Source organism: Corythoichthys intestinalis, chromosome 14 (genome assembly GCF_030265065.1).
Source record: "Corythoichthys intestinalis isolate RoL2023-P3 chromosome 14, ASM3026506v1, whole genome shotgun sequence".
Lineage (NCBI taxonomy): Eukaryota > Metazoa > Chordata > Actinopteri > Syngnathiformes > Syngnathidae > Corythoichthys > Corythoichthys intestinalis.
This window is the reverse complement of record NC_080408.1, coordinates 43,603,461-43,629,102: the sequence shown is the minus strand read 5'-3', so window position 1 is coordinate 43,629,102 and position 25,642 is coordinate 43,603,461. Positions and strand designations below refer to the sequence as shown.

The window sequence follows — 25,642 nt, the reverse complement described above, 5'->3', positions numbered from 1 at the left end:
GGGTTGCTTAGCTGCCTCTGGCACTGGACTGCTTGACCGTATGCATGGCATTATGATGTCTGAAGACTACTACCAAATTTTGCAGCATAAAGTAGGGCCCAGTGTGAGAAAGCTGGGTTTCCCTCAGAGGTCATGGGTCTTCCACCAGGACAATGACCCAAAACACACTTCAAAAAGCACTAGAAAATGGTTTGAGAGAAAGCACTGGAGACTTCTAAAGTGGCCAGCGGTGAGTCCAGACCTGACTCCAATCGAACACTTGTGGAGAGATCTGAAAATGGCAGTTTGGAGAAGGCACCGTTCAAATCTCAGAGACCTGGAGCAGTTGGCCAAAAAAGATTGGTCTAAAATTCCAGCAGAGCATTGTAAGAAACTCATTGATGGATACCAGAAGCGGATGTTCGCAGTTATTTTGTCAAAAGGTTGTGCTACCAAGCATTAGGCTGAGGGTGCCAATATATTTGTCCGGCCCATTTTTGGAGTTTTGTGTAAAATGATAATGATTAATTTATTTATTTTATTTTCTTTCGTGTTTTTCATTGCAAGCAAAATAAATGAAGATATTACTACCAAAGCATTTGTAATTACAATCATTTTCTGGGAGAAATCGAGCATTATCTGACAGAATTGCAGGGGTGCCCGCAGTGCATGTGATCGCTTTGATTATGTGCGAACACTAACTAATACATGCTAGCTGTTTGTGTGGGTTGTTATTGCTGTATCAGTAGTTACCCATAAACACTAATTTTAATTGCTGTTATTGAAGATAAAACTAATTTAATTCTATTTTTATTTGAGTTTCATTCTGCAAGTGTTGATGTCATGAGCAGCTAAATAAAGTTAGCAAACCACACAGATGTCTGACATCATCATTTCAGAGCTAAGCTTGCTGTCTGGCTAGGACTAAGCTCCAACATCTTAGCAAACCAGCAAAATGATGTATAATACAAGTTTTTGGATAGTTATTTTGAGCTTTAGGGGGTATTTTGGGGTGCTTAAAGGGTTAAGACCGATTTACGTGGAAATTCGGGTGACGTCGCCAACGTAGGAACATAACTCGTTCATAACCTGGGGACTACCTGTATCTTGTTTTATTACTCTGACAGCCTTAAGATTGTTGTGTTGAAAGGGTATAGTTGTCTAAAATAATTGTTATTATATTACGTTAATAGATGCTTATTTAGCCTGTTGTTCTCAATCTTACCATTATTACTTTAACGTAGTTGGTTTGTTTTTGGCTACTGTTAAATTAACCGCCCCTAAAAACGCGACTTATACAGTACCCCATTGCGACTTAAATGTTATTTTCCTCTTCATTGTGCATTCTTTGGCTGGTGTGACTTATACTCAGGTGCGACTAATAGTGCGAAAAATACGGGAATCTGTTTTCATTGACCCCAACAGAAATCAGAGAATATTTGATTTTTTTCCCTATTTTTTTTTTAACTTAAAAATAAAAACAAATATTTCACTTTTTAAAACATATTTGCATTTCCCACCCATTTCATTTCTCTTCAAAATCCTTTGTAAAAAAATATTATCAAAAATTATTGATTTTCTTTCAATACTTTTGTATTTTTTTTTAAATAAAAAAATTGTTAATAAATCATAATAACCTTTGCTGACATCACAGAGGTTGTCTCTAGTCTCTCCTTCCTCCGATTCCTCCATCGGGTCCCACCTGGATGCAATAGGAACAAGAGGAATGTGAGAACAAGGCTTCACTCTGTAAACCTTCCTTCTCCTTTGAAAAGGGTAACATAAACTTCAAGCACAACATGCGGGCAATATGATGTTTTCGCATTCACACAATGCTTCAGATACTGTTAAAAAAAACCTAAACAAACCCCCTGAAAAGGGCAACGTGTCAAATAAATCACGTCCTCCATGCCCGGGGACTCGTCTTTGTTGCTTCATAACGCACCAGTGTTTGTTTCCAGCTAGTGTTGGCTTGTCGCTTCATACATCCAAGCAAACAGTCCCAAACAAAAGGCAACATCTGCCATATACTTGTCAAAAGCATTCTTCCAAAGTTATTCCTGCGGCGCGAGATCGCTTCACGGAGGTCCCGGCCCAAAAGCCCCAGACATGCAGGACGGGTGATAAGAGGTGTCACGGATGCAGATGTTTATATATAGTACGTGCAAGTTTGGAGGTACGAGCCCGCTGCCTGCAACGTAACATGAGGTCACCGGGTTCCTTTGTTGGCCCTCTTCCCAAAGGTCAGAGGAGGTCAACGCGTCAGGTGTCAGGAAAAGTCCAGTTAGCTCATCCGTCTTGGAGCTGACACTATTGGTGTTAGGGTGAAGGTTAGAGGTTGACAACTCATATACAACTCTTTTTCATCCAATGTGATCAGACCTAGCACATGACACGTGGGGTTAGAGGTAGAATGGTGTTAACTTTTGGAGACCATTTAGATATAGACGTCCAAAAAATTTGAGCTAGGAACAGAGAACGGTCTCATGTCAAGTTTGCCACATTTAACACATTGTCGGCAATGGATGTCCAAGCCTAGGATGGCTGACAGCTATCATTCTAAATAGGAGTGACAATATACCAATATGGTGATCTATCGCAATAGTTTGTATCTAGGGATGTCCTGATAGCATATTTTTGCGCCCGAGTCCAAGTCACCTGATTTTGAGAATCGGCCAATACCGAGTCCTGATCCGATACCGAAAAAAAAAAGTTTATTTTTTTTCCGGCAGTCTTGCGAAGTAGATGAACTATTTTTGTACCTTTTGTCGATGCCATTGTATTTCTGGATTATTTTGTTGCTCTTTAGCCCTTAAAAAGTAAATTATATATATATGGCAGAAAACACTCAGGTGACTTGAAGTTCTGCTCTGAGACTCCCAATTTGGCCAAATTTCAAAACTGTCTGATATGAATGTGTGATACATCATTGGAAAGCTTAAAATGTCAATTTTCTTGGGGAAGAGAAATTTTTAACAAGAGGGCATTATTTTTAAAAAATACTTTTTTTTTAAACAGCAAAACCCTATCTGGAGGTGAGAGCACGCGAGAGCATAATTAAAGACGCCATGATTTTAATGAGATATTATTGCGTACTTACCTCTTTTTGATCCAAAAACTCCATGTAGCATGTATCACCGAGTGTCAATACACAGCTGTGAATGGCCACAGCCGGATTTTACGGGTGAAACATGGTAATATAACAAGGGTCGCGATTCAGAAATCGCAGACATCAAGGAGTGGTCTAGATGTTCTTTTTCACATATTTACCCTTTTAAACGTTTTTTTTTTTTTCTTTGTTTGGATCGATTATTTATAATCTAAAATAGTGGGGAGAATGCGACAGTAATGAAAAAAATACAATTAAGTGATAGTTATGAGGTAGATCTCCGTGACTTTTTTACAGACGCTAATGTTTTTATTTTGACATAATTTGTTCAAAAGTTTAAAATAAGCCAGTGAATAATTTTTGAGGTTGAAACAAAAGCGGTTGTGATGTGTCTGTAAACGGGGGTTTCCAGGGTAAAACGGACAAATTAAAAATCGTTCGGGGGCTTAATGTGCCATTCATGGGTCTAATATTTAGTTAAAAAAAAAAAAAAAAAAAAAAACTTCAGAAAATTATTATTTTTTTAATCCTTGATGTCTGCGATTTCTGCATTGCGAGTTGCGCCTTGTTATATTACCGTGTTTCACCTATAAAATCCCCTAAAAGTGCGGCTATGGCCATTCACAGCTGTGTCTTGACACTCAGTGAGACATGCTACACGGAGATTTTGGAACAAAACAAGGTACGTACGTGATAATATCACGTTAAAATCATGATGTCTTTGATCATGCTCTCTCATGCTCTCACTTCCAGTTAGGGTTTAAGGGTTTTTTTTTTTTTTTTTTTTTTTTAAATGCCCTCCTGTTCAAAATTGTTCTTTCCCCAGAAAGAGATTTTAAGCTTTCCAATGATGTACCACACATACACATAGGACAATTTTAACATTGAAACATATATTGCCAAGGCTCCACACATACTTTTTGCATTGGTTGCACTAGTGGGCCTAACTCTTTTCTTAATAACCCCTTCAGACCCGCATTTTTTTCTGCTGTGTAAAAAAAATAAAAATAAAAAAAATAAAAAATCTGCGCTGATTTTTACTCTACTCAAACATCAGAACAAAGTGCAATCTTTTGGTCGGGGATATTTCATGCTTTTTATTGGTATTTTTAATGTTAATTTTAATGTGTTTTTAATAAGAAATAAGCACTTTACGTTATCCTTTTTGAAGTTGTGTTTGGTAAGCCATTTTCAAAGTGCCAAAAAGAGCAAAGAGGACGTGCCAAACCCCATGATTTGATTTCGATGGGTAAAGTTTCATCCAATCCTCTCCCAGAAGTGGCAATAGCGACTAAATTCTGTGTATTTATTGGTTTGGAGACGCGAACGCATCATCTCTTTCTGAAGTCTAAAGGGGTTAAGGTGCACAAGCACAAAATGTAGCCACACTCGCATGTTTCATTGCGTCACCTTTAACACCATACTTTTTAATCACTCTCCATAACATTCATATAATTCATTTCTTCATTCATAATCTAAACCGCTTATCCTTACGAGGGTCGCAATGGTGCTGAGCATGTCACAGCTAACTCCAGGCAGAAGGCCTGGAAGGGTACACCCTAAACAGGTTGCTCGCCAGTAGCATGGCACATATAGACACAACTATTGATGTACACGCTCACACCTACGGACAATTTGGAGTGTTCAATCGGCATACCATGCACAGTTTTTTGGGATGTGGCAGGAACCTGGAGAAAAGCCGCACAGGCACGGAAAGAACATGCAAACTCCACTGTGCCACCTTCATAAGGTGAATTATTTTTAAATGAAAATAACATACGTAGGTGAACAAGTAAAACAGTTTGGTCGCACTGCTTAGCAGGAGGGAGGGTGCGATGCTGTATGAGCATGAAGCACAAAAACATAAATATGTTTTTTAAATTAAAAACCCGATCACTTTCACTCAATTCCGATCCTCTGAAAAATAGCGCCCTATTTTCGATCATGTGATCGGATCGGGACATCCCTATTGGTATGCCAAAAGATTATCGATATGCTCCCACCAAGAATCGATGTATTGTTTTAAAAAGATGTTGTTTAATAAAGGAATAAATAAGTTGCTACCGATATTTTTTAACAAGACCAAAATTTTCCAATAGAATAGTGCCTCTGTTAACACACTGGCTGCCATTGATGGCGTTAGACATCCAATCCATTGTGACTGGGGATGTTCATTCACCCTTCCCAGTCAAAATATCATTCATAATCATCTAGCACCGTTAGTAGCACTTAAACATTAGCATTCAAAGCCAGTAAGTAGTCCAATTTTAATGGAACTGGACATCTGTTATTGTCAAGAGTAGGCGATGAGTTAGGAATCACACTCATTTCTTTGTTGCGATAGTGTTGCTGTATTTACTTACAGAAATGCTCTACTTGAAATGTTGTAATAATCTGTTTTTGACAAATTGTCTACAACAGTCTAATCAACGTTGGTTATTTTTCCATTTAAAAATAGCTTTTCTCTTTAATATTATCGTAGAATATCTTAGATTGATTTCCTGACCCATGTATCGATAAATATTGTATTGCCATATTGTGAGATAATCGTTATCTTTTCATTGTATCGCAAATTGTATCATATTGGGAGATACCTAAGGTTCCCACCCCCCAACCTTTTAATGCGAGTCATCTCCAATGAAACCAGACACTTAGTCATAAATGAGGTTTTCATATGACTCTATTTTGCCTTATATGACCTTTTCACATTCGAAACTTGATAAGAACAAGTAAAGTAATCGAGATAAAATAAAGATATAAATGGTCAAAGAAGCCTGTATATTAATGTCAACAATACGAAAAGATGAGCAATCACAGCCAGTCCTCCCAGTTTAACTGAATTTCGTCAATAGCAGCCAATGTGCTAAGAATGCAAATCTTGAAGTGAACATTCCTGAGGTAAGAGTCTATTTGTATATCATTGAGAAATGGATGTATGTATAAAAATGTGCACAGTATATGACTATCCCTATAAGAGGGTGCCACTAGAAGCTTAATATTCCATAATTCATTTTTTTCTTAGCTCACTAAAATTACCTGAGCGTTCTGATGCAATTTTGAGAATACGAAATGAAAGAGTTTTGAATATAGTCTGTCCTGCATGCTTTTCCTCAACCCAGCACAGAAGGTCCAGCTCAAGGACATGTATGAAGATGGAGAGGAACATCGCGGCGATAATTCACACAGATAAACAGCGAACACACCACGGCTGCAATCTGAAACCAAACCATGCGGACATCTTGACTTTCTAGTTGATTTAACTTTACATATTGTTCATTTTCCATACACATCATCTTTTCTGGGTACATTTTGAGCCAAGTCAAGAATGCAATGCAGCTCAATTGCTTTAGTCCACCTTAAATCATTTTGTAAGACCCCTTTAAGTATTGTTAACCTTGATGCCTATTGTTTGCAAATAGTCAGACTCCCATTCAAAGCAGCCTCAATACTTTTTTTTTAAACCATAGATGCCTGTTTTTGCTAATTTGCATTATTTGTAAAACTGAATATCTCTTACTATTATTTCTTTTTTTTATTATTATTAATTACATTATTGTGTATTTATTGTTGTTATTCATTATGTGTTCTAATTAAGTTTCTCAACTTGATTTAGCGTCTACTTAAAAGCAAAAACAAAAAAAAATCTAAATCTTACTTTTTTTTTCTTTGGGCATCAGTGGGTCATAATAATACCTAATAGCCATGATTGCAAAATTCCTGTCAACTTAACTTATATTTATGTTAATTTATTTATTCATTCCCCTTAAAGATGGTGTTCTATCAGTGGGCTTCTCTACCACCAGTTTTCAAGGGGACACCCTGTAATATCTTCAGAAATAAATGACATTTACGAATTTATAAAATTATTTTTTTTTTTTTAGTAAATGGAGGTCCAAAGTATTTTAACAAAGGGATACGGAATATTTTTTTTGATTGATTGCTTTCAGACAATATTCAATATGAACATAATGGGCTCCAATATACGTAAATCATTTATTATATCATTAAAAAAAAAACAAAAAGATTTTATCTAATCATTTTACGCATTGGTTTTACAACCATGGAAGCTCGAGAAATTTAGCTTGAAATGCGCCAATTCTGAAACACTATAGAAGGGTACGTTCCCAGCGTCATTGAGCGCTGCCGTCTTCATAGCATTCTGTTCGGTGGACGTAGACACACACATCACGGCTGATAAAACCTTGATAAATGCGCTTTCTTGGTGGGACACTAGAAAAATGGGTCTCACGCCTCCAATTGCTAAACTAAATGAGAGCTCAATGTACGTTTGTGTGGATCTTTAGTTCACAACAACAAAAAGCTATTCCGTTTTGGCTATTACAATCTCTCCTCCTTAAAATAAGACTCGCAGTTTTTTTTTTTTTTGCAATAGAATTGATGGAGAGCAAGGCGAGTGAGCCGAGTTCTAGCGGCGACGAAGCCGAGCAATGTCCCTCCCATCCGGATTAAACGGTGACTGGCAGAAGGGGTGTGGAAGTCGCGGGAGAAAATGTGACAAAAAGAGGAAGTGGTCATTCCATAAACGTGTTGTACTAAACCACAGCAAATGCACATGCATGCATTTAAATAGTATTTTGCATACTGACTGTTCGCTTGATTAAACTCCAAACTACTCACGGACGGGCTCAAATGCACTTGCCTGGCATCGCCTGACTATTCTTGTATTTTTCAGACACTGTGAGAAGAGTCTGGGACCCATCTCCTTATTGGCCTCTCGAGCATGAACGAAATTATCCGTGCTATCAGATTCGTTTATTTGCGTGACGTATTCTTAACGAACAACTACTCTTGCGCGTTGTCGTCTCTAAAACAACACAGACGGCGAACGGAAGAACCGAGAACATGTTCCAATCTGCAATAAATTCAGTTTTGAATGAGCAAAAACACATCGAGTCGCTACAACTAACAGTCTGTCTCGCGCTAGCCATGGTGTAAAGACTTCTCCGTTCTCCCGTCTCCTAGTATGTTTATTCCCTCGCGCTAGTTTCTTGTTGCTTTATCAACGGCATGTCCGCCCATCACTGATTGGTCTAGTCCGCTGTCTGTTTGCTGTGGCTTGCTCCGCCCTGGGAATTTGACCCGCCAAACGGTCGCTAGACTCTATAGCTGGAACAGCGGTGAGTCTGGTGTACCAGGCAACAAATGCACTATACTCGATGTGACGTGGGACATCAAAGGAAAACAACTTTAAGAACGAGCGTGTGGCAGCGATGAAGCAAATTTATTTCATTTTCCTTTATTTAATAATTTAGATATTTGATACCTCAAAATACTGCTACTTTTCTGTTTACTGTATCTTTTGCTCCATTGTTTGTCATTATTTCAGACACAACAATATTGATATCTTTGGCTTACACGAGGTCAAAAATAATGGTTGTATTTCTCTTGTGAGAACGGATATTACTTTCCTACTTCCATTGTTGTCCATGCTCTATGTCTGTCTTTGTATATCTATAGATAGATAGATAGATTTTATTATTAACAGACTCAAGGTCCAACAACACAACACAACAATAGATTAAAAGACAAAATAAAATAAAGAAATGGTAAAACAATAACACAGCACTGGGTCTCCTAACGACCCACATTTAAAAGGCACGTGTACCAGTGCTTCCAAAACCGAGACAAGTAGCGTGTAAAGCTGTACAAAATGTTGGTCAGGCCCAACACAATCACATTTTCTCCATGTTCTTACCGCAGCTGATTTAAGTGTGTTGCTTCATTGTTTGTGTTCAAATGTCACACCATTGAGTAAACAATGGATTGGACTTCCATTGCTGTCAGTGGCACTGAAATATGATCGTTAAATGCGATCATTCATTGACATGTATTGCGGTCAATGGCGGTGAATGAGTAAGGGTTGCAGTTATTTACAGGTGTTGTGGAACGGTAGCAACAAAAAATAGAATATATATATATATATTTTTTAAACAGATTTTTTCGTTAAAGTTGAAGATCAATTTTTTTTACATTAGGCTTGATCTTTGAGTTAGCAGGTGTTTACTTAGTCGGTGGGGTTAATTTCAACAAATTAATTGCAGAAATTGGCAAATGAGAGTTTCCACAAATCCACTATGAAGAATGAGGAACAATACAAACTGTGGATACTTGCTGCTGGCGACGACTTAAACACACCGGTGGAAAAAATATCATTCCGCTCTGCTCTACAGAGCTGCTGGATTACAAATGTTGCTGTTCAAATTACAGTTATTGTCATGCAATGGTAGGTTTAATAACATCCTGAAAACTTAGCCAACACTACTGATTGCATGGGTCATCAGTGGTTTTCATACGTGCATATGTTGTTTTTTATTGGCATGCTAGGGCGGGCCCAGCTACTGCCGCTAGCTTAGCTATTGCGGAGCCCTGAAACAAATAAATAATTAAGTAACTGCATGAAATTTGTTGAAATCAACTCCAACGCGTAATTAAACCCCCGCTCGAAGTTTAAACCTAAAGTAAAACATTCTGAGCTTTACCTTCAAATCACATTAAGTTGAAGTGCAGGTTAAAATGCATTCTTCACATTTTCATTGGTGTCAAACTCAAGTCATATTCAATGGCACATTTATAAGGGTTAAAAGTTGTGAGAGCAGCAGGTCAGTAGCGTTTTGGCCCTCGTGTGCGGGTCGAGTCCCATTCAGAGTTCCGAATGCCACAGCTGGGAGTGCTTAGCCTTGTTTAGGGAGTCTATGGGGGCCAGTCTGCTGGTTCATTTCACCCTGGCACTCTGGAGCTCTTTACAGCCCGACGCCTGCAGCCTTTTTCAGGGATGCGTTGAGGGGGTGAGGAGAGCCTATGGAAAGCTGTTTCTTTCAAATCCTTCCTACCCAGCTTAACTCATTGGGTGCCCATCTATGACAGAGAAACATGAACATTCACTACTAGCCATCCTTCTCAAATTGTAGTTATTATTACAGACTGAGCCTGTCAAGTCACTGAGAATGTTGCAGTTGTTGGGGGGTACATTATCATTTTTTAAGTATTCCTCTATCATTTGTGGACATATCACAGTAGAATTTGGTAGGTATGTGCTAGGGATGTATACGGCGGAAAACACAGACAAGACTGAAAAAGCAGTTTCTGCTCTTGCAACCCTCTATAAAATAAACTGCTGTATTTTAAGCCAAAACAACTGTTGTGTTTGATGGAACAATATGTCTATATGCTGCCATACCCCCAAAACTATTTTTAATTTGTCCCTTTTACCCTGGAAACCCCCGTTTACAGACGTCGCGCAACCGCTTTTGTTTCAACCTAGCCATAAAAAGAAGGTAAGTAATCGTATTTATTATTCGAAATATCTGTCATTTTTAGCTTAGAATCATTAATCGATGTCTAATATCAAGTTAAAAAAATACTTTAAAAATTACTCACTCGCGTATTTTAACTATTTAAACAAATTACGTCACAATGAAAAAATTGGCATCTGTAAAAAAGTCACGGATATCTACCTCATAACTATCGTTTAATTGTATTTTTTTCATTACTGTCGCATTTTCCCCAATATATTAGATGATAAATAATCGATCCAAACAAAGAAAAAAAAAAAAACATTTAAAAGGGTAAATATATGAAAAAGAAAATCTCGACCACTCCTTGATGTCTGCGATTTCTGCATCGCGACCCTTATTATATTACCATGTTTCACCCATAAAATCCCCCAAAAATCCAGCTGTGGCCATTCACAGCTGTGTCTTGACACTCAGTGATACATGCTACATGGAGTTTTTGGATCGAAACAAGGTAAGTACGCGATAATATCTCGTTAAAGTCATGGCGTCTGTAATTCTGTTGTCATGATCTCTCACCTCCGGATAGGGTTTTGCTGTTTAAAAACTTTTTTTTTTTTTTAAATGCCCTCCTGTTCAAATTTTTTCTTCCCCCAGAAAATTGAGATTTTAAGCTTTCCAATGATGTATCACACATGCATATCGGACAATTCTGAAATTTGGCTAAATTGGGGGTCTCAGAGCAGAACTTCAAGTCACCTGAGTGTTTTCGACCAGTATCTGTTATTGGCTTGGTCCTGTTTATTTTTGTTTATCTTGCATCTTATGTATATGGTTATTTACTTTCTTTCTTTCTTGATATGAGGACTAGTTAAATAGGGCGGACTGATATAATTGAGTAATAAAAAAGGACGTAGATTTTAATAAGCAAATGCTTCATCCTACTCCTTTTTGGACACCACGAATAAATTCTGATCTTATTTATTATTATCATTATTATTATCTTAAATATTTTTGCTGTTATCTCGAAATTATCATTGATTCTGTCTAATTTTTCTTTCTATTATTGTTATTTTCTCATGTTCAAAATAAAGCATTCATTCATTATTTTTTTGCACAGCTTTTCAATTGTAAGGTTCAATCTGTCAAACCTATTTGTCAAAGAAATCTGAAGTAAACAAAGCAGTCAAAATGAATTGGATGTGTTGTTAAAATAATTTCTAATTGTAAAATTGTAGGTACTTTGGTTAGGTTTTCAAGAAAAAAATCCATGGGAATATACGTATAAGAAGTTGCTACTTTCAAAATTGGAGGTTTGACAGAAACAGGAACTTGAAGTGTCGTTAAAAACATATTTAAGATAAGTTTACATATCATACATCATGTGCTAATTACGCTTTTCGCCTGTCTTTGAATTCCCAGTAGCGTCCAACTCTTTACATGTACGATATTTAAATTCTCCAGTTGAAATCCCCATGGAAGTTTCCAGAAACATACACAATTACCTTCCGAAATGTAATCTCAAATTTCCTATGTTTTTAGTAGCCCCTAAATCAATTTGATTATATACTATGACAACCTTTCCAATTTGGTGAGTTCTAAACATTTGATGATAAACACGTCAAGAAGATTAAAAAGTGGCTACTAAATCATTTGCTTGCAAACTGTCATAATCATTAATGCAATTTCTCCCAGCTGTTTTTGCAATAAATGAGAGGTCGACCAAAACATAAATGTGTTTGTGATTAAGAATATGGGTGCCTACTGTATACTGTTACACGTTTTGCACTGGACGCTTGCCGACAGTCTCTATAAACCTCTCACCTTGTTAAAAAAAAAAAAAAAAAAAAAAAACAGCACCGGCATCTCTCGTGTTTCACCAAAGTTCTCTCATAATGACCCTTTATTAGGGACAAAATAGCGTGCGCGTGCACGTACGCGAAATGACCTCCAGGGTTAACCTGTCACTAACATGGTGCCTGATTGCAGCAGTACAGTAAATCACTGCTGGCTCAATAAAACACACCTGCAGTGTAAGAGGAGATGTGGGAGAGGCAGAACACCGGGAGAGCTGCCTGATCACTACCAGACACCCAACAATCCCGAGCAGGGGGGTCCCCAAAAATGCACGGTGCGGGCATGCTCAACAGCTTTGCACACTGTACAATAGAAGCATTGTTTCCTTATATTTAGATAAGAGCAGGGTGTTATCAATGGCCTATTTTAAAAATATTTTATTGTATCAGCAAAGATGGGTAGAGTAGCCAAAAATTAATCCAAAAATGGACTCAAGTACAAGTAAAAACGTATTTGGTGAAAAGAATACTCAAATAATGAGTAACATTGTGATTAACTGCTTATATTTTTGTTGGATTTTTTTTTTTTTTTTTAACAATGGTATTTTTCTGAGCACAAAGTGATCTATATGGACTATTGTTATAATGATACTGTACAATAACCCATTACATAACCACATTAAGCCAAAGAAATACAAAAAAAAAAAAAAAATCATTGCATTCCGACGAGAGAAAAAAATTAATAAATAAATGAAGCATTATTCGTCTGAAGAGCATGACTGCCCTCTGGTGGAGAAAATAGTTCAGAGTTTGAGTAATGAAGCGTTCCTTCATTATTATTATTTTGAAAATAAAAGTATCATATCTCCGATTTTCCGCGGTCATTCGGTGCCAAATAAAAACAGAGTGAGAGGTTAAAATCAGCGCTTTTGAGTCATGTTGAGGGCAGCGCTCTATGTGAAATACTTCATTTTCTACGGTGCTTTAAAGACACCACATGATTGAACAGGCTGGTGTGAAGATAGAATGGCAAGCTTGCGTCTGATTGGTATAATGCAGGGGTCCCCAACCTTTTTTGCACCACGGACCGGTGTTATTTGGGTCTTTTTTTTCATGGACCGGTGTTCTGACAAATTTTGCAGCCCATCAAAAATTGCAACGATGCGGTTCTGCGCATGCGCGTAACGTTAAACATGGCTGCAAAATGCGCAAATGCAGCGATTCCAAAGTAAACACTACAAACTTTCTTGAAAGAAAGGATTAACTTACGTTTGATCATGGAAGGACTTGTAGAAAAGTTCTCCTCAGATTCATCCTGCCATGTAAGCTTCACACAACAGCTGCACACCGCGCTCACCATTAACGACTTCGCCTTGTCGTTAGGACATTAATTAAGAAGCCCGCTTCACAAAGGTACGATGTTCGAAATTGTAGCAAGGTTTTCAACGCTCTTGTCGCGATGTCAGGATATTCCAGAATGACTTTAATCCAGAATCTCAGTAGAGTTGTTGTCCCAAATGTACGTTTAATAAGGTCGCCGTCATTTGCGATCTCTCTGTTTATTCACAAACGGGTCACGAATCCACTCCTTTGCAGTTCGTGGGTCTTTGAGGTTGTAGGCTCGTCAGGTGCCCTTTTCGCTGTAAAAATATCCTTTTCGCCGTAAAAATATTTCCAAAGACGTCTGTTTTCCTGTTATCTTCGCTCGTGTGGGGGCTAATTATTTCCGGGAACAAATGTGCTGCGCCGCGGCCTAGTAATACGCTATTATCGAGGACAAGCGCGATATATTATATACACAAACACGATGTACTGCTAGCAGTCCAATCAATGGACTTCTATGACAACATTGTAATCTATCCCGTAGTATTATATCTAGAGTAGACAGAGATATTGGTGTGTTAAGCAGGGGGACAGGGTTAATTCGGCCAGAATGCGGTCGTTATTAAATTATTTTTTCTTTGCGGCTCGGCAGATGGGGACCCCTAGTATAATGGATGGAGGAGATAGTACCTTTTCTCGTAGGCACCATCTAACTCTTTGTATTACTCTAACACACCCAATATAAAACATAGCACTTATACCATAGTTTAAGGTAGAGATGTCCCAATCGATCGGCATCCCGATCGATCGGGTCCGATCACGTCATTTTCAAAGTATCGGAATCGGCAAAAAAATATCGGCCATGCCTTTTTTAATATATACTGGACTGTCTCAGACAGTCAGGAAATTAGAATATTGTGTATTCTAATTTCCTGAGACAGTCCTGTATATATACACAGGACTGTCTCAAAAAATTAGAATATTGTGTATTCTAATTTTCTGAGACAGTCCAGTATACTGTATATATTTTAATTAAATCATTTTCTAATTGTATTTAACGTTACAGACATAATATGTTACACTCACCCAGAGTCTTTAGTTTAGGCTTAAGGTAGGGTTATCAAAAATATCCCGATAACGGCGGCAATTAATTTATTAAAAAATGTATAATGTTAAAATAATTAATGCAATTAATGTATGCGCTGCACAACCCTCTCACTCATTGTCGCGCTCAATCTGTAATGATGCTGTTTTACCTATATAGAGAGATAAAAGACATCGCTTAATGAGCAGAGTGAATTTTGGCAGCCTGTGAAGCCTTTCTTCAATTAGCTTAAGTCTTGCAATCCCTCTCCCTATGATTAGAAATATCATGGGAGGCAATGTGGGGAAGCAAGGTGGCAATTGATCTTTGTCTTAACACCTTAGGTTATTTCCCAAAGCAGAGAAGATATATCCATTGGTGGCACGACGCACAGTCATGGTTCCACTTCCCATCATGGTTCCACTTCCCATCATGCATTGGGGCATGGCTGCAGTATCATTTACTGAAAGCTCAACAAATACACTAGATGGCAATATTTAGTCACAATATACAAAGTCACAAGTCTTTCTATCCGTGGATCCCTCCCACAGAAAGAATGTTAATAATGTAAATGCCATTTTGAGGATTTATTGTCATAATAAACAAATACAGTACTTATGTACTGTATGTTGAATGTATATATTCATCCGAGTTTTATTCATTTTTTTCTTAATGCATTGCAGAAAATGTATATGATCGGGAAAAATTATCGGGAATGATTGGAATTGAATCGGGAGCAAAAAAAAGCAATCGGATCGGGAAATATCGGGATCGGCAGATACTCAAACTAAAACGATCGGGATCGGATCGGGAGCAAAAAAACATGATCGGAACAACCCTAGTTTAAGGAAAACAAGCAGAATATAGGGCATAAAAGATACACAACCCCTTATCACGGAAGCCCAACGTGTGCGTCATGAGCAAGATTGACACCCCAACTCTTACAATCAGTTCTCCCAGCGGGACGCTCTGTCCCAACACAAGGAACACCAGAGAACGCCCGATATCCAACTGATAACACAACTGACAAGATTCCAAGAGCCCCTTTGACACTTAGGTGGCAAAATCCACAACCCCCGTTGCCCGGACAACAGTAAGTCCCGAATCATCCTGTCCAATACTCAAACAGACAATAATCCCAAACACACCCTTCTTCCTGCCCACGGCCCGCCCTGCGAGAGCCTTCAAAAGACTGAACGTTTAACTAAGCGTTGTCATTTTTTCTCGGGAACCTTTTGTTGACTTCTGATATGGGGACCTTGGAACGAGTTTGCCTCCTCGCCTGAGTCTGTACCTGTTTCGCCTTTCTGTTTGACACTGTCGATCCGAATAAATTGTCAACTTGTTCTCATGAGTCTTCTTTAAACCTTTCAAAATGGAGTCAGTACAAGGGTTTAAGACTAAAGTGAACTAGCAGAGTTTGGCCTTCTGGCCGGATTGCCGGGGTCCCACTGGCCCGGGCCGTTGGAGCTGCGCCAGTGCGGGTCGGGCGGTTCAGCTGGTGCGATTCAGATGGTCTGGCTAGAAGGTCAGATTCCTTTATGGAGTCATGTGATTATTAATGCGATGTCTCATTGGTGAAATCGGTAGATCTACCCTGGTAATACACCAGGCACGTCTCTACTCTTAGCATCACTGGCAAAAAAAAAAAAAAATCTAATATGTAGAATAAAGAGGAAAAATGTAACAACTCTTGTGTAGCCCAAAGTAGCGAAGTAAGAGTCTCGTTTTTTATTCACAAATCTACAAAAAGTAAAAAGTATAGCTTAATAAAACTACTCTTAGAAGTACATTTTTCTCAAAAAGTTACTCAAGTAAATGTAACAGAGTACACGTGACGTGTTACTACCCACTTTTGTCTATAAGAATCATCACCATGTATCAATTTATGAGTATTTTGGTAATAATTTGTTTGGAAAAGAGAACCAATATAAAGAGACATAATTCCGATTATTTTAAATCCTCTATAAGGTCAATGATAATTTTTTTTTTTTTTTGGTCATTAAAAAAAAAAAAAAAAACTCATTTTGGATCGCCATAATATTAACCTTTTATGTACAATTATTGCCTACAGGCACCAAAAAATGTGGTGTCCACATAGTAATCCTTACTGTATTTTTCTTATAATTTTCTTATATAAATTGAATAAAAATGTAAAAAAATACAAATTAAAAAAAAAAAAAAAAAAAAAAAAAAACTAAGGGTATACTGTATTAGGTATTACTTCCTAGGTAGAGGAAAATCTAAAAAATGAATTGGAATTTTAAGTACCATAATTTAGCGGCTTATAGTCCATTGCGGCTTATTTGTTGATTTATATGGGTTAATAGGTAACACTGTAGTTGACAGTGACGCCATAAAACGGTCATAATTATGACACGACACTGTCATGGGCTTATATGTTATTATGTTTATTATTATGTTATTATATGCTTATATTATATGTTATGGGCATATAAATGCTTATGACAAACGTCATTAAATGTCACCCGGGAAATTTTGTCACTAACTCCATTTACGTCCAGCTCGGATCTTTTACATCCATTCAAAAGTGAGATAATTTGCCGGATGACACTAAATGACATCTTTCATAAGGATTCATTAATGCTCATGACAGTGTGATGTCACAATTATAATGGTCTTATGACAGTGTTATGACGCTGCCGTAAAATAAAGTGTTACCAGTTAAAATCTTTTGGTCCGGTGTGGCTTATCTATGAACATTTAACGTTTCAGTGTCAAATTTGATGGGTGACGGCTTATAGTCAGGTGCGCCTTATAGTCCAAAAATTACAGTAAGCTGAATGTAAACAGCTTATATTAAAAATGACATTTCCTTTTAGAACATTGGGATACTAATTCACATGGCAGTTCAATTACAGTGATATGATCCCTCTACCCCCATTTTTCAATAGTGTGACAGTCCTATGTGAGTTACACTGTTGACTCATCACTGATCCAATCCCAGTCCCCCTCCTTGTTCTTGTGGTGTTGCATGCAGACAGTAACCGTGGTTTGCAGGAAGCACCATTACAATGCTAGGGGTACCAAGTAATAAAGCACCATTACTTCCGTGCATCCCTAGCTATATGCCTCACTGGGTGACTGCCTAACCCGCAAACCGTGTCTGAAACCGCCACTGCTTGCCTTCCTAAGGTTTCACCTGCTGGTGGAGGTAAAAATGACCCATCTTGTAATATTAATAATTTGGGAGTATAACTTCATCTCATTTTTATGAACACTTGGGCCTACTCTCCTCCTATATTTTTTTGGTGGTCCTTAAAGTGTTACATGAAGAGACCTCTTCAGGTGATACTTTGTCTTAAAGGTTTGAGAAGGGGAATTGTATAGATCAGTGTTTTTCAACCACTGTGCTGCGGCACCATAGGCGGGTTTTGTCTTTTGAGGCGGGGGGGGCACAACATGTTGATGACCCCAAAACATAGTGAGTGTCAACAAGAAAATTAATCTACAAGAATATGTATTATAATAATAAGTTAAAAATGAGCGTTTTTTGCTTTCCATCATTCTTGAGGGGAATTCTAAATCAAGCTACTTAGGACAGCTATACTTTTCGCCAAGATCGTCATTCATTGAATATGGTACGCCCGCCAGTGTCATGCCAAAGTATTCACTGAGCGGAGCGACTGTGCTGTACTGATTTGCTTGATTTCAGTGTTTTGGTGATGTAGTTATCTATGAGGTTTTGAAACATGGCCCATCCATCAAAAAAAAAAAAAAAAAAAAAAAAATTCTGTCGTACAACGTAACATACGTACCGGACGTAAAAAAGACAATCTTTCATTGTTTTACTCGTAGAATGACCTATAACTGTTATTACTGTAATTTAAGTCCTGCATAGAGTTTCTCCAGTTTAATAAACGTCGATGTCCAAAATATATAACTGTGGTTCTTTTCTGGCTTCAATTAATTGTCATTAAAAGTCGACATTACTCATCACTAATTTGTACGTGTGCGCTCCCGCGGCCAGGGGACACAATTTTTGACGGGGGTAACAACATTGGCAAGATACCGGTGGTAGCTCTGTTGTACAATTAGCGCGTTAGTGGGGCAAATTGAAACTCCGCTCAACATTTTGACCGTGGTCTCTAGCGTTTCATGGTCCACATTTTCAATCCTTGGCTCTTGCTCAGAAGTTGTTGTCACTTTTGAAAGCTTAGGATTGAAAAAATTATGTATATCCATATTGCCTCTTTGGTCCTTGGGCGGTTTTGGCTAAGCAAAGCAAATGACCGTCTAAGGTGCAAGTCACATGATCTGTTCGAAAAATAATTTTGACCCATTATAAAAATGTCTTTTTTCTGTTCATTTCATTTATTTTTGTTGTTTGCTTATTGCTTTACAGCTTTTACCGACAATATTTTACCAGGAAATTATTATTTTAAAATCATATATCAATAAGTCAATTACATGAAATGACAAATTTCTGCCATTTGTCGGTAATCATGCAATACTCATCGTATCAGTACGTGTCAATAGGTAGTTAATTACTTCAGTTTAGTGATCCGTAAAAGGTAAGAGGCTAACAGCTAGCATTGGGGCTAGCGGTTATCCAGCAAAACTATAACGGTGACAGCGAGTATAAAGGTTTTTATAAAGGAAGGACACTAACTCAGAACTGGCCAAAATGCATTGAATGGCTGTCAAAAGGAGCAAAAACCAAAAGGAATTTTTCATTGGGATTTACGCTAAAATGTAAAGAATTGCTCATAGCGTGATTAACTTTGATGCAGTGATCTCAACTCCAATACAGAAGCCCAGGTGTCACATTGAGTAAAATCATGATTATAAAATGTGTTTTTCTTTGTTTTTTTATTTCTATTTGATACTAGACTTTATATTGTTTATACAGGCAGTCCCCGGTTTACGAAGGAGTTCCATTCATTCACTGGCGACATAACCCGAATTTCCGTGTAAATTGGAATTAACCCTTTAAGTACCCCTAAATCTCAAAATAACGATCCAAAAAGTCAAAAGGTATTGTATTTTGTTTAATGATGGAGGATACACTGCTCCATGGTGGGAGCATTGGGTCCGGCTGGACTGTCGCTTTGTATGACTGAGGAGCAGACTCAGACGTCTGACATGGACAAAGGATAGCTGCGCTCTGGTTTGGCCCACGTAAGGCTGAAAGTTTTTTCAGCTAATATCTGTTTGTGTATACATTTGTAATTAAGTTTAGAGCTTAGACAGTTTGTGGAGTTATGTGTGAGTGATTTCTTATGAGAACTGTAAATACGTTGGCATTCATACCATTTAAGCCAGTGGTCATTTGTTAGGCAAATTAGGCTGATTTAATATACTAAAATTACATGTTGATCAGACCAAATGGTTGTTTAAACACCAATTGTTTTGTGTCAAGTTTTTTTTGTTAAAATGCGTGTCGTTTTGAACATAAGTGCATATATGTGTGTTACAGCTTTATAAATTGTCAAAAATGAAGGAAGTAAAAAGCTTCAAAAAGCACAATTGCCTTGTTTGCTGTCTGTAAAACTGAACAACTTCACGTTTAGTGAGGACAGAACACGTCATAATAATAAATTAAAGTAAAAAAAAAAAAAAAAAAGTCTGTGAGGTACAATAAGGTACTGTTTATGAGACATATATATATTTTTTTTTTTTTAAATGGCGGCATCGTAAAGTTGAAATTGTGTAAGTCGAATACATCATAACCCGGGGACTACCTGTCTAGTCAACAGAAATTATTTTAGAAATTTTTTTGCTGGTGGTGTGCCTTTGATTTTTTTTTATGAAAAAAGTTTGCCAAAGCTCAAAAAAAGGTTGAAAAACACCAGTATAGATAATATAATTATGCAACTCATCTACTTCTACAACTCGTACTACTCATTGGTATTATTCTGAATTTCTGAATCTTGGAAAAGAAATTCCTGTTTTTTTTAATTTTTTAAAATTCAAATTAACATTTTTTGCCAGAGCATAATCCTGCGTCATGCTCCTATTGCTAAATTACTACTGAAGAAATCCATTATTGGCCTTTGACTTTCCCCAGTACTGGATGCTCTATATTAAACATATTCTACATCTACACAAAATTCACTATTACATTTACCATTGGAGAAAAATGGGTAATAATTGCACTGGTGGTAATCGTATGATAAGACGAATTAAAACTGGAGAATAGGTTATTGTCCTGGGAAAGCAGGACTGAAAAAAGCTAATTGAGGCTCTGAATGAGAGGCGAGATAAAGTTAAATCGGAGAAGCAAAGGGAATGTCAAATTGCGAGTGCAGACGGAAGGTCGGTCAGACGGTAATCCCATAATCCCGAGTGGGCAGGCGGGATGTAATTGCTCGTTAGTGCCACTTTATACTCAGAGGCCTGTCACTGCAGGAAAACCACAGAGTGCTGCGGCCAAATGAGAAACAGATAGCAAGGTCCCGTGCAGATGGACATGTGTGGACTCACACACACACGTGTACTGTATGTTGTGTCTCTGCCAATTTCTCTCACACCAGGGGGGCTCCCGGTAATTAGAGGTGTGGACGAGTGGTGGCGAGGAGTGGATTGGATCTATGCGTTTGACCCCCTAGCTTCAACGTATCCCACCTGGAGGTTTAACAATGACGCTAACAACATCACATTCTTTTGGTGAGAAGAAGCATGTTTGGTTAAGTTTCAAGCAGTTTTAAATGAAGTCAAAATGTACTTAATTGGATGGAATTGATGACGATGGACATTAAATCCTATTCTGACTGGGTACACTTTCCAAGTCACAACTGTGACTCATAGACTTCATAATGGTATTGACGGGACACATTCCCCAGATACTGCGCCACGCCTTCAAGTAGGGGGCCGTCCCACACTCCGCTTCAGTCGGTCGAAGTCGGTCGCAGTTATTTTCAAACACATGCAGCGATCCAACGGCAGATTTAGGTTGAAAAAGTACAAAAGTTGTACTGCATACAAACAGGAAGGATTGTCTCAGGAGTGATTTGTTTGAGGATTCAAGGTAGTTATTATATTTTTCGTACCATGCATGCATTTTGAAACGTTGTGAAAAAAATTAATGGGAGAAATTAACCGCTACGGCATTGGCGTCATAATTCGCATTATTTATTTATTTATTTATTTTGCTTTTAACCTAAGAATCAAGCCTGTTTTACGTCCATATCTAGAAAAAATTCACGGATTTAAGCATTTATTCTCAAGAATTTTCAACGTAAAAAGCTCTTTGTGGTGATAAGGTGGCGCCACAGTGGCTGAAAGACTAGCAGCACATTCGCCATATTTACGTAAAATAAATGCTAACCGCCGTTTTTTTGCTTTTAACCTAGAATCAAGACTGTTTTATGTCAATATCTATAAATAATTTGGGGATTTAAGCATTTATTCACAAGAATTTTCAACGTAAAAAGGTCTTTGTGGTGATAAGGCAGCAGCACAATGGCTTAAAGACTAGCATCACATTCGACAAATATACTGAAGTAAATGCAAAACAGTGCACATTATTAGACCTCCAACGTCTTGTCTCCCTGACTAAGCATATTTGTGAATAACTTGAGATGAAATCATTATTTCAACCGTATACACTTTTTGGTGCGCCATGAGATTTTTCTAATGCGAAATACGTGCCTTGGCTCATTAAAAGTGGGGAAACTGCATTTGCCTGTTGTCATTCGTCATTGTTAGAATGTTGGAACAACGTCCCACGGAAGATTGCGATTGACCTCCCGAGTCCCACTATACTGTTGCCGGGCCTCGACGGAGGTCGGCGCTCTGCTCCGATGCATTAAAAGCTGTACAAGAAGATTTATTGTCACGCTCGGGAGCGGCGCGGTGACATGGCTAACGTCAGCTGCTCATTCATGCATCCTGGGATTTATTTGGAGTTACGTTTCTAGCCACCTGCTGGACTTACTCTCCCTTTTTTATTCTGTTTTTTGTCTCTGGGAAAACATCTGGCTCACTTAGCGGTGCTTGTGAACGGCAGATTTTGAAAATGGCGGCCTGAAATCGCATGCCGTAAAACCAAAACATCAAGAGTGGTAAACACTCGGCAGAGCCGTGGAACTCATAATTCTCAGTGGAGCCATCAAAATATTTATTAGAGTGTTTTAAGATGCATTTATGTCACACTGCGGTGATTATCTGCGTGATTACTAGCTTGTGAATACTTCTGGTTAACTAGTGGCAGACTTCGGAACACCAGAACACATTTGAAGCTTGGCCTCAAGTCAGACAACACAACCTGGACTTAATTACAAGTCCCAATTAGGGATAACATATTGGGTGCCTGATGAGGAACCTGAGTGAGTGATTAGTGGTTTCCTGCAGCCTTCCCTCCCCATCAATAAGCTCCAGAGAGCAGGATGTCTAATGGTTCTTTCGTGGTGATGAAGAAGGAGAACAATGTGCTTGGAGAGAGACAGCGTTCACACGTTTGCCAAAAGGTGCTCCGACAGGATGTTTGGGGGTGCTGAGTTTTATGCACTGCCTTAAACACGTCAGCTCAGACAGGATGAGCGCTTGAAACAACCTGGAGATGCAAACGAAATGACCAGACGGCTAGGTGGGGGAAAAAAAGTTGTGGGAATGGTAGTGTTGTTCTCAAAAACACACTTTCCCGGACAATAAAAATAAATTCTACGATTAAAAAAATAATTTTAAAGGTTGCAGTCATTCAGATGTTGTTTTCTTACTGAGTGCTTTTCATCAATACTATATTATTTAGTTGAAGAATAGAGGGTCAGAATTGGTCTTGACAGAAAATACAGTCTCTGCCAACAGTTAGTGCAAGAACAAATCTAGACCAATACTTTTGGGAGTCAAGATCTAGACATGAACATGACTAGTGTTCAGTGTTGTTAATAACGGCGTTAGAGTATAACGGCGTTACTAACGGCGTTTTTTTCAGTAGTGAGTAATCTAATTAATTACTTTTGACGCAGGAGGGTCGCGTCTTGCGTCGAATAATAAACTCTGCCGTTCTTTTCGAGTGCATCGTGTTGAGCCGCTTCTGGGACGCGTCTAACACGCGGCCGCACTGCGACTGGTGTGCATTGGCTGATTGACTTTAACGCCCGCGTTTCACTACTTTCTCGTGGCTGCCACGTTGTCGCGCCGTTGACGTTTCTTGGTTGTACTGTCCTACCGTGTTGGTCCTCATTATAGTAGAGAAGACGGAGTAAATATAATCTACACATAGAAACTGTAACCCGATCGACTCATCGCCTCGAAAAGTAAGGGTTACATTACTTCAGAAACTCGTTCGGTACGCCTTCGTTCCGAACCGAGCACCACGTACCGAAACAGTTCAATACATATACATGTACCGTTACACCCTTAAAATATATATATATAAAACATGGTGTGCTATTGATGCCAATAGCATACAGGGTCTCGGAATCGGCATCGGGAGCAACATTAATTTTAACCAGAGGTTAAATTTTACTCAAGTAAGAGTAGCCTTACTTCAAAATAATATTACTCAAGTAAAAGTACTCATCCATAAAATACTCAACTACTGTACTCCACTACAATTAAACTACAATTAAAAAAATATCCAGTGAAAAGAATACTCAAGTAATTAGTAACGTTATAACTGCTTTTTTTTTTCTTTTAAACAATGGTATTTTTTTTCTCAGCACAAACCTGTACAATAACCTATTACATAACCACATTAAGCCAAAGAAAAAAAAAAAAAGAAAAAAAAAAGAATTCCGGCAAGAAAGAAAAAAAAGATTGCAAAATGAGGCATTATTCGTCCAAAGAGGATGAGTGCCCTCTAGTGAAATAAAAATACTTCCTAGTTTGAGTAGTGAATAGTTCCCACATAGTTACTATCATGAAATTAAAAGGATCATAGCGCCTTTTTTCCTAGGTTAATCGGTGCAAAATAAAATCTGGGAGAGAGGTTTAAATCCGTGCTTTAAAGTCATGTTGAGGGCAGCGCTCTATGTCAAATACTTCATTTTTTACGGTGCTTTAAAGACGCCACGTGATTGAACGGGCTGGCGTAATCATAGAACGGCAAGCTTGTGTCAGACTGGTGTAATGGAGTCATGTGATTAATGTTGCGACGTCTCATTGGTAAATTTGGTAGAGCAACTCTTGGCATCGTTGGCAAAAAAATAAATAAAAATAAAATAAAACTAACATGTAGAATAAAGAGGAAAAATGTAACGATTCTTGTGTACCCCATAGTAGCAGAGTAAGAGTAGCATTTTTTTCTTCAAAAATCTACTCAAGTAAGAGTAAAAAGTATGGCTTTGAAAAAACACTCTAAGAAGTACATTTTTCTCAAAAAGTAACTTTAGTAAATGTAACGGAGTACATTTAACACAGAGAGAAGTCAAAATTTCATGTATGTTTTTCAGGTGCCTTGAGATACAAGTGACTCATGTTAACGATACAAGCCATTTGACTTGTGGGCAAAAAATGTAGGTATGACATGATGTTTAGGAGATAGTGAACAATTAAAAAAAACATTTTTTTTTAAAGGCTGTTTACTGTCACTCCCAGTTGGAGTTTAATGTTAAACAATGCTAACGCCATACGGCTAACCAATAGCATCAGTGTTGTGATGTTATAAGCCTTCAACAAAGCATATTTTGAAAACAAATAGTGAAGCAACACATGTAGGCAGATAACATGTACTATTCATCCTCTGCTAAGAGTTTAAAAAATGACTGCTAACATCATGTAAATCCTTCAGCTTTAAACTGTACCCATACTGCATGAACAATATAGTCCATGATTGTTTTGGCAGTGTGTTTTAGGTCATTATCTTTATATTTCCCAATCCCTCTGGATGTTTCCTTCTTTAAATCGTTGGACAAAATGAACAGACCTGATTTAGCTGCTGCTGCCATCATGTGTCACATCAGTGAAGATTAATGACCCCTCCCAGAAGAAGCAATTACGTCCGTTAAGATTCACAGAGGAGCTTGTATGTGTGGGATCATCATGTGCACGTCTTGTCTTTGTCCAAGATTCATCCTTTTCAGCACTTGAGTAAAGGTTAATCATCAGTCCATAAAACTTGGATCATTTCCGAGGCTCGTCTCTTTAGTTTTTGGCCGACTAGTGCAGCCTCTGGACTTTATGTATGTGCTGT

The 25,642-nt window shown here is 38.0% G+C and overlaps 1 protein-coding gene across 3 annotated transcripts in view; it reads right to left on the bottom strand.

Annotated features, from left to right (window-relative positions):
• LOC130930416 (neurturin) overlaps positions 1-25,642 on the bottom strand; it is a 92,981-nt gene that overhangs the window by 11,850 nt on the left and 55,489 nt on the right. For all 3 annotated transcript variants that reach the window (XM_057858370.1, XM_057858368.1, XM_057858369.1), the window contains one exon: positions 1,617-1,681. In XM_057858370.1, the coding sequence (XP_057714353.1) occupies positions 1,617-1,681 (65 nt within the window). The remainder of the gene's footprint in view (positions 1-1,616; positions 1,682-25,642) is intronic.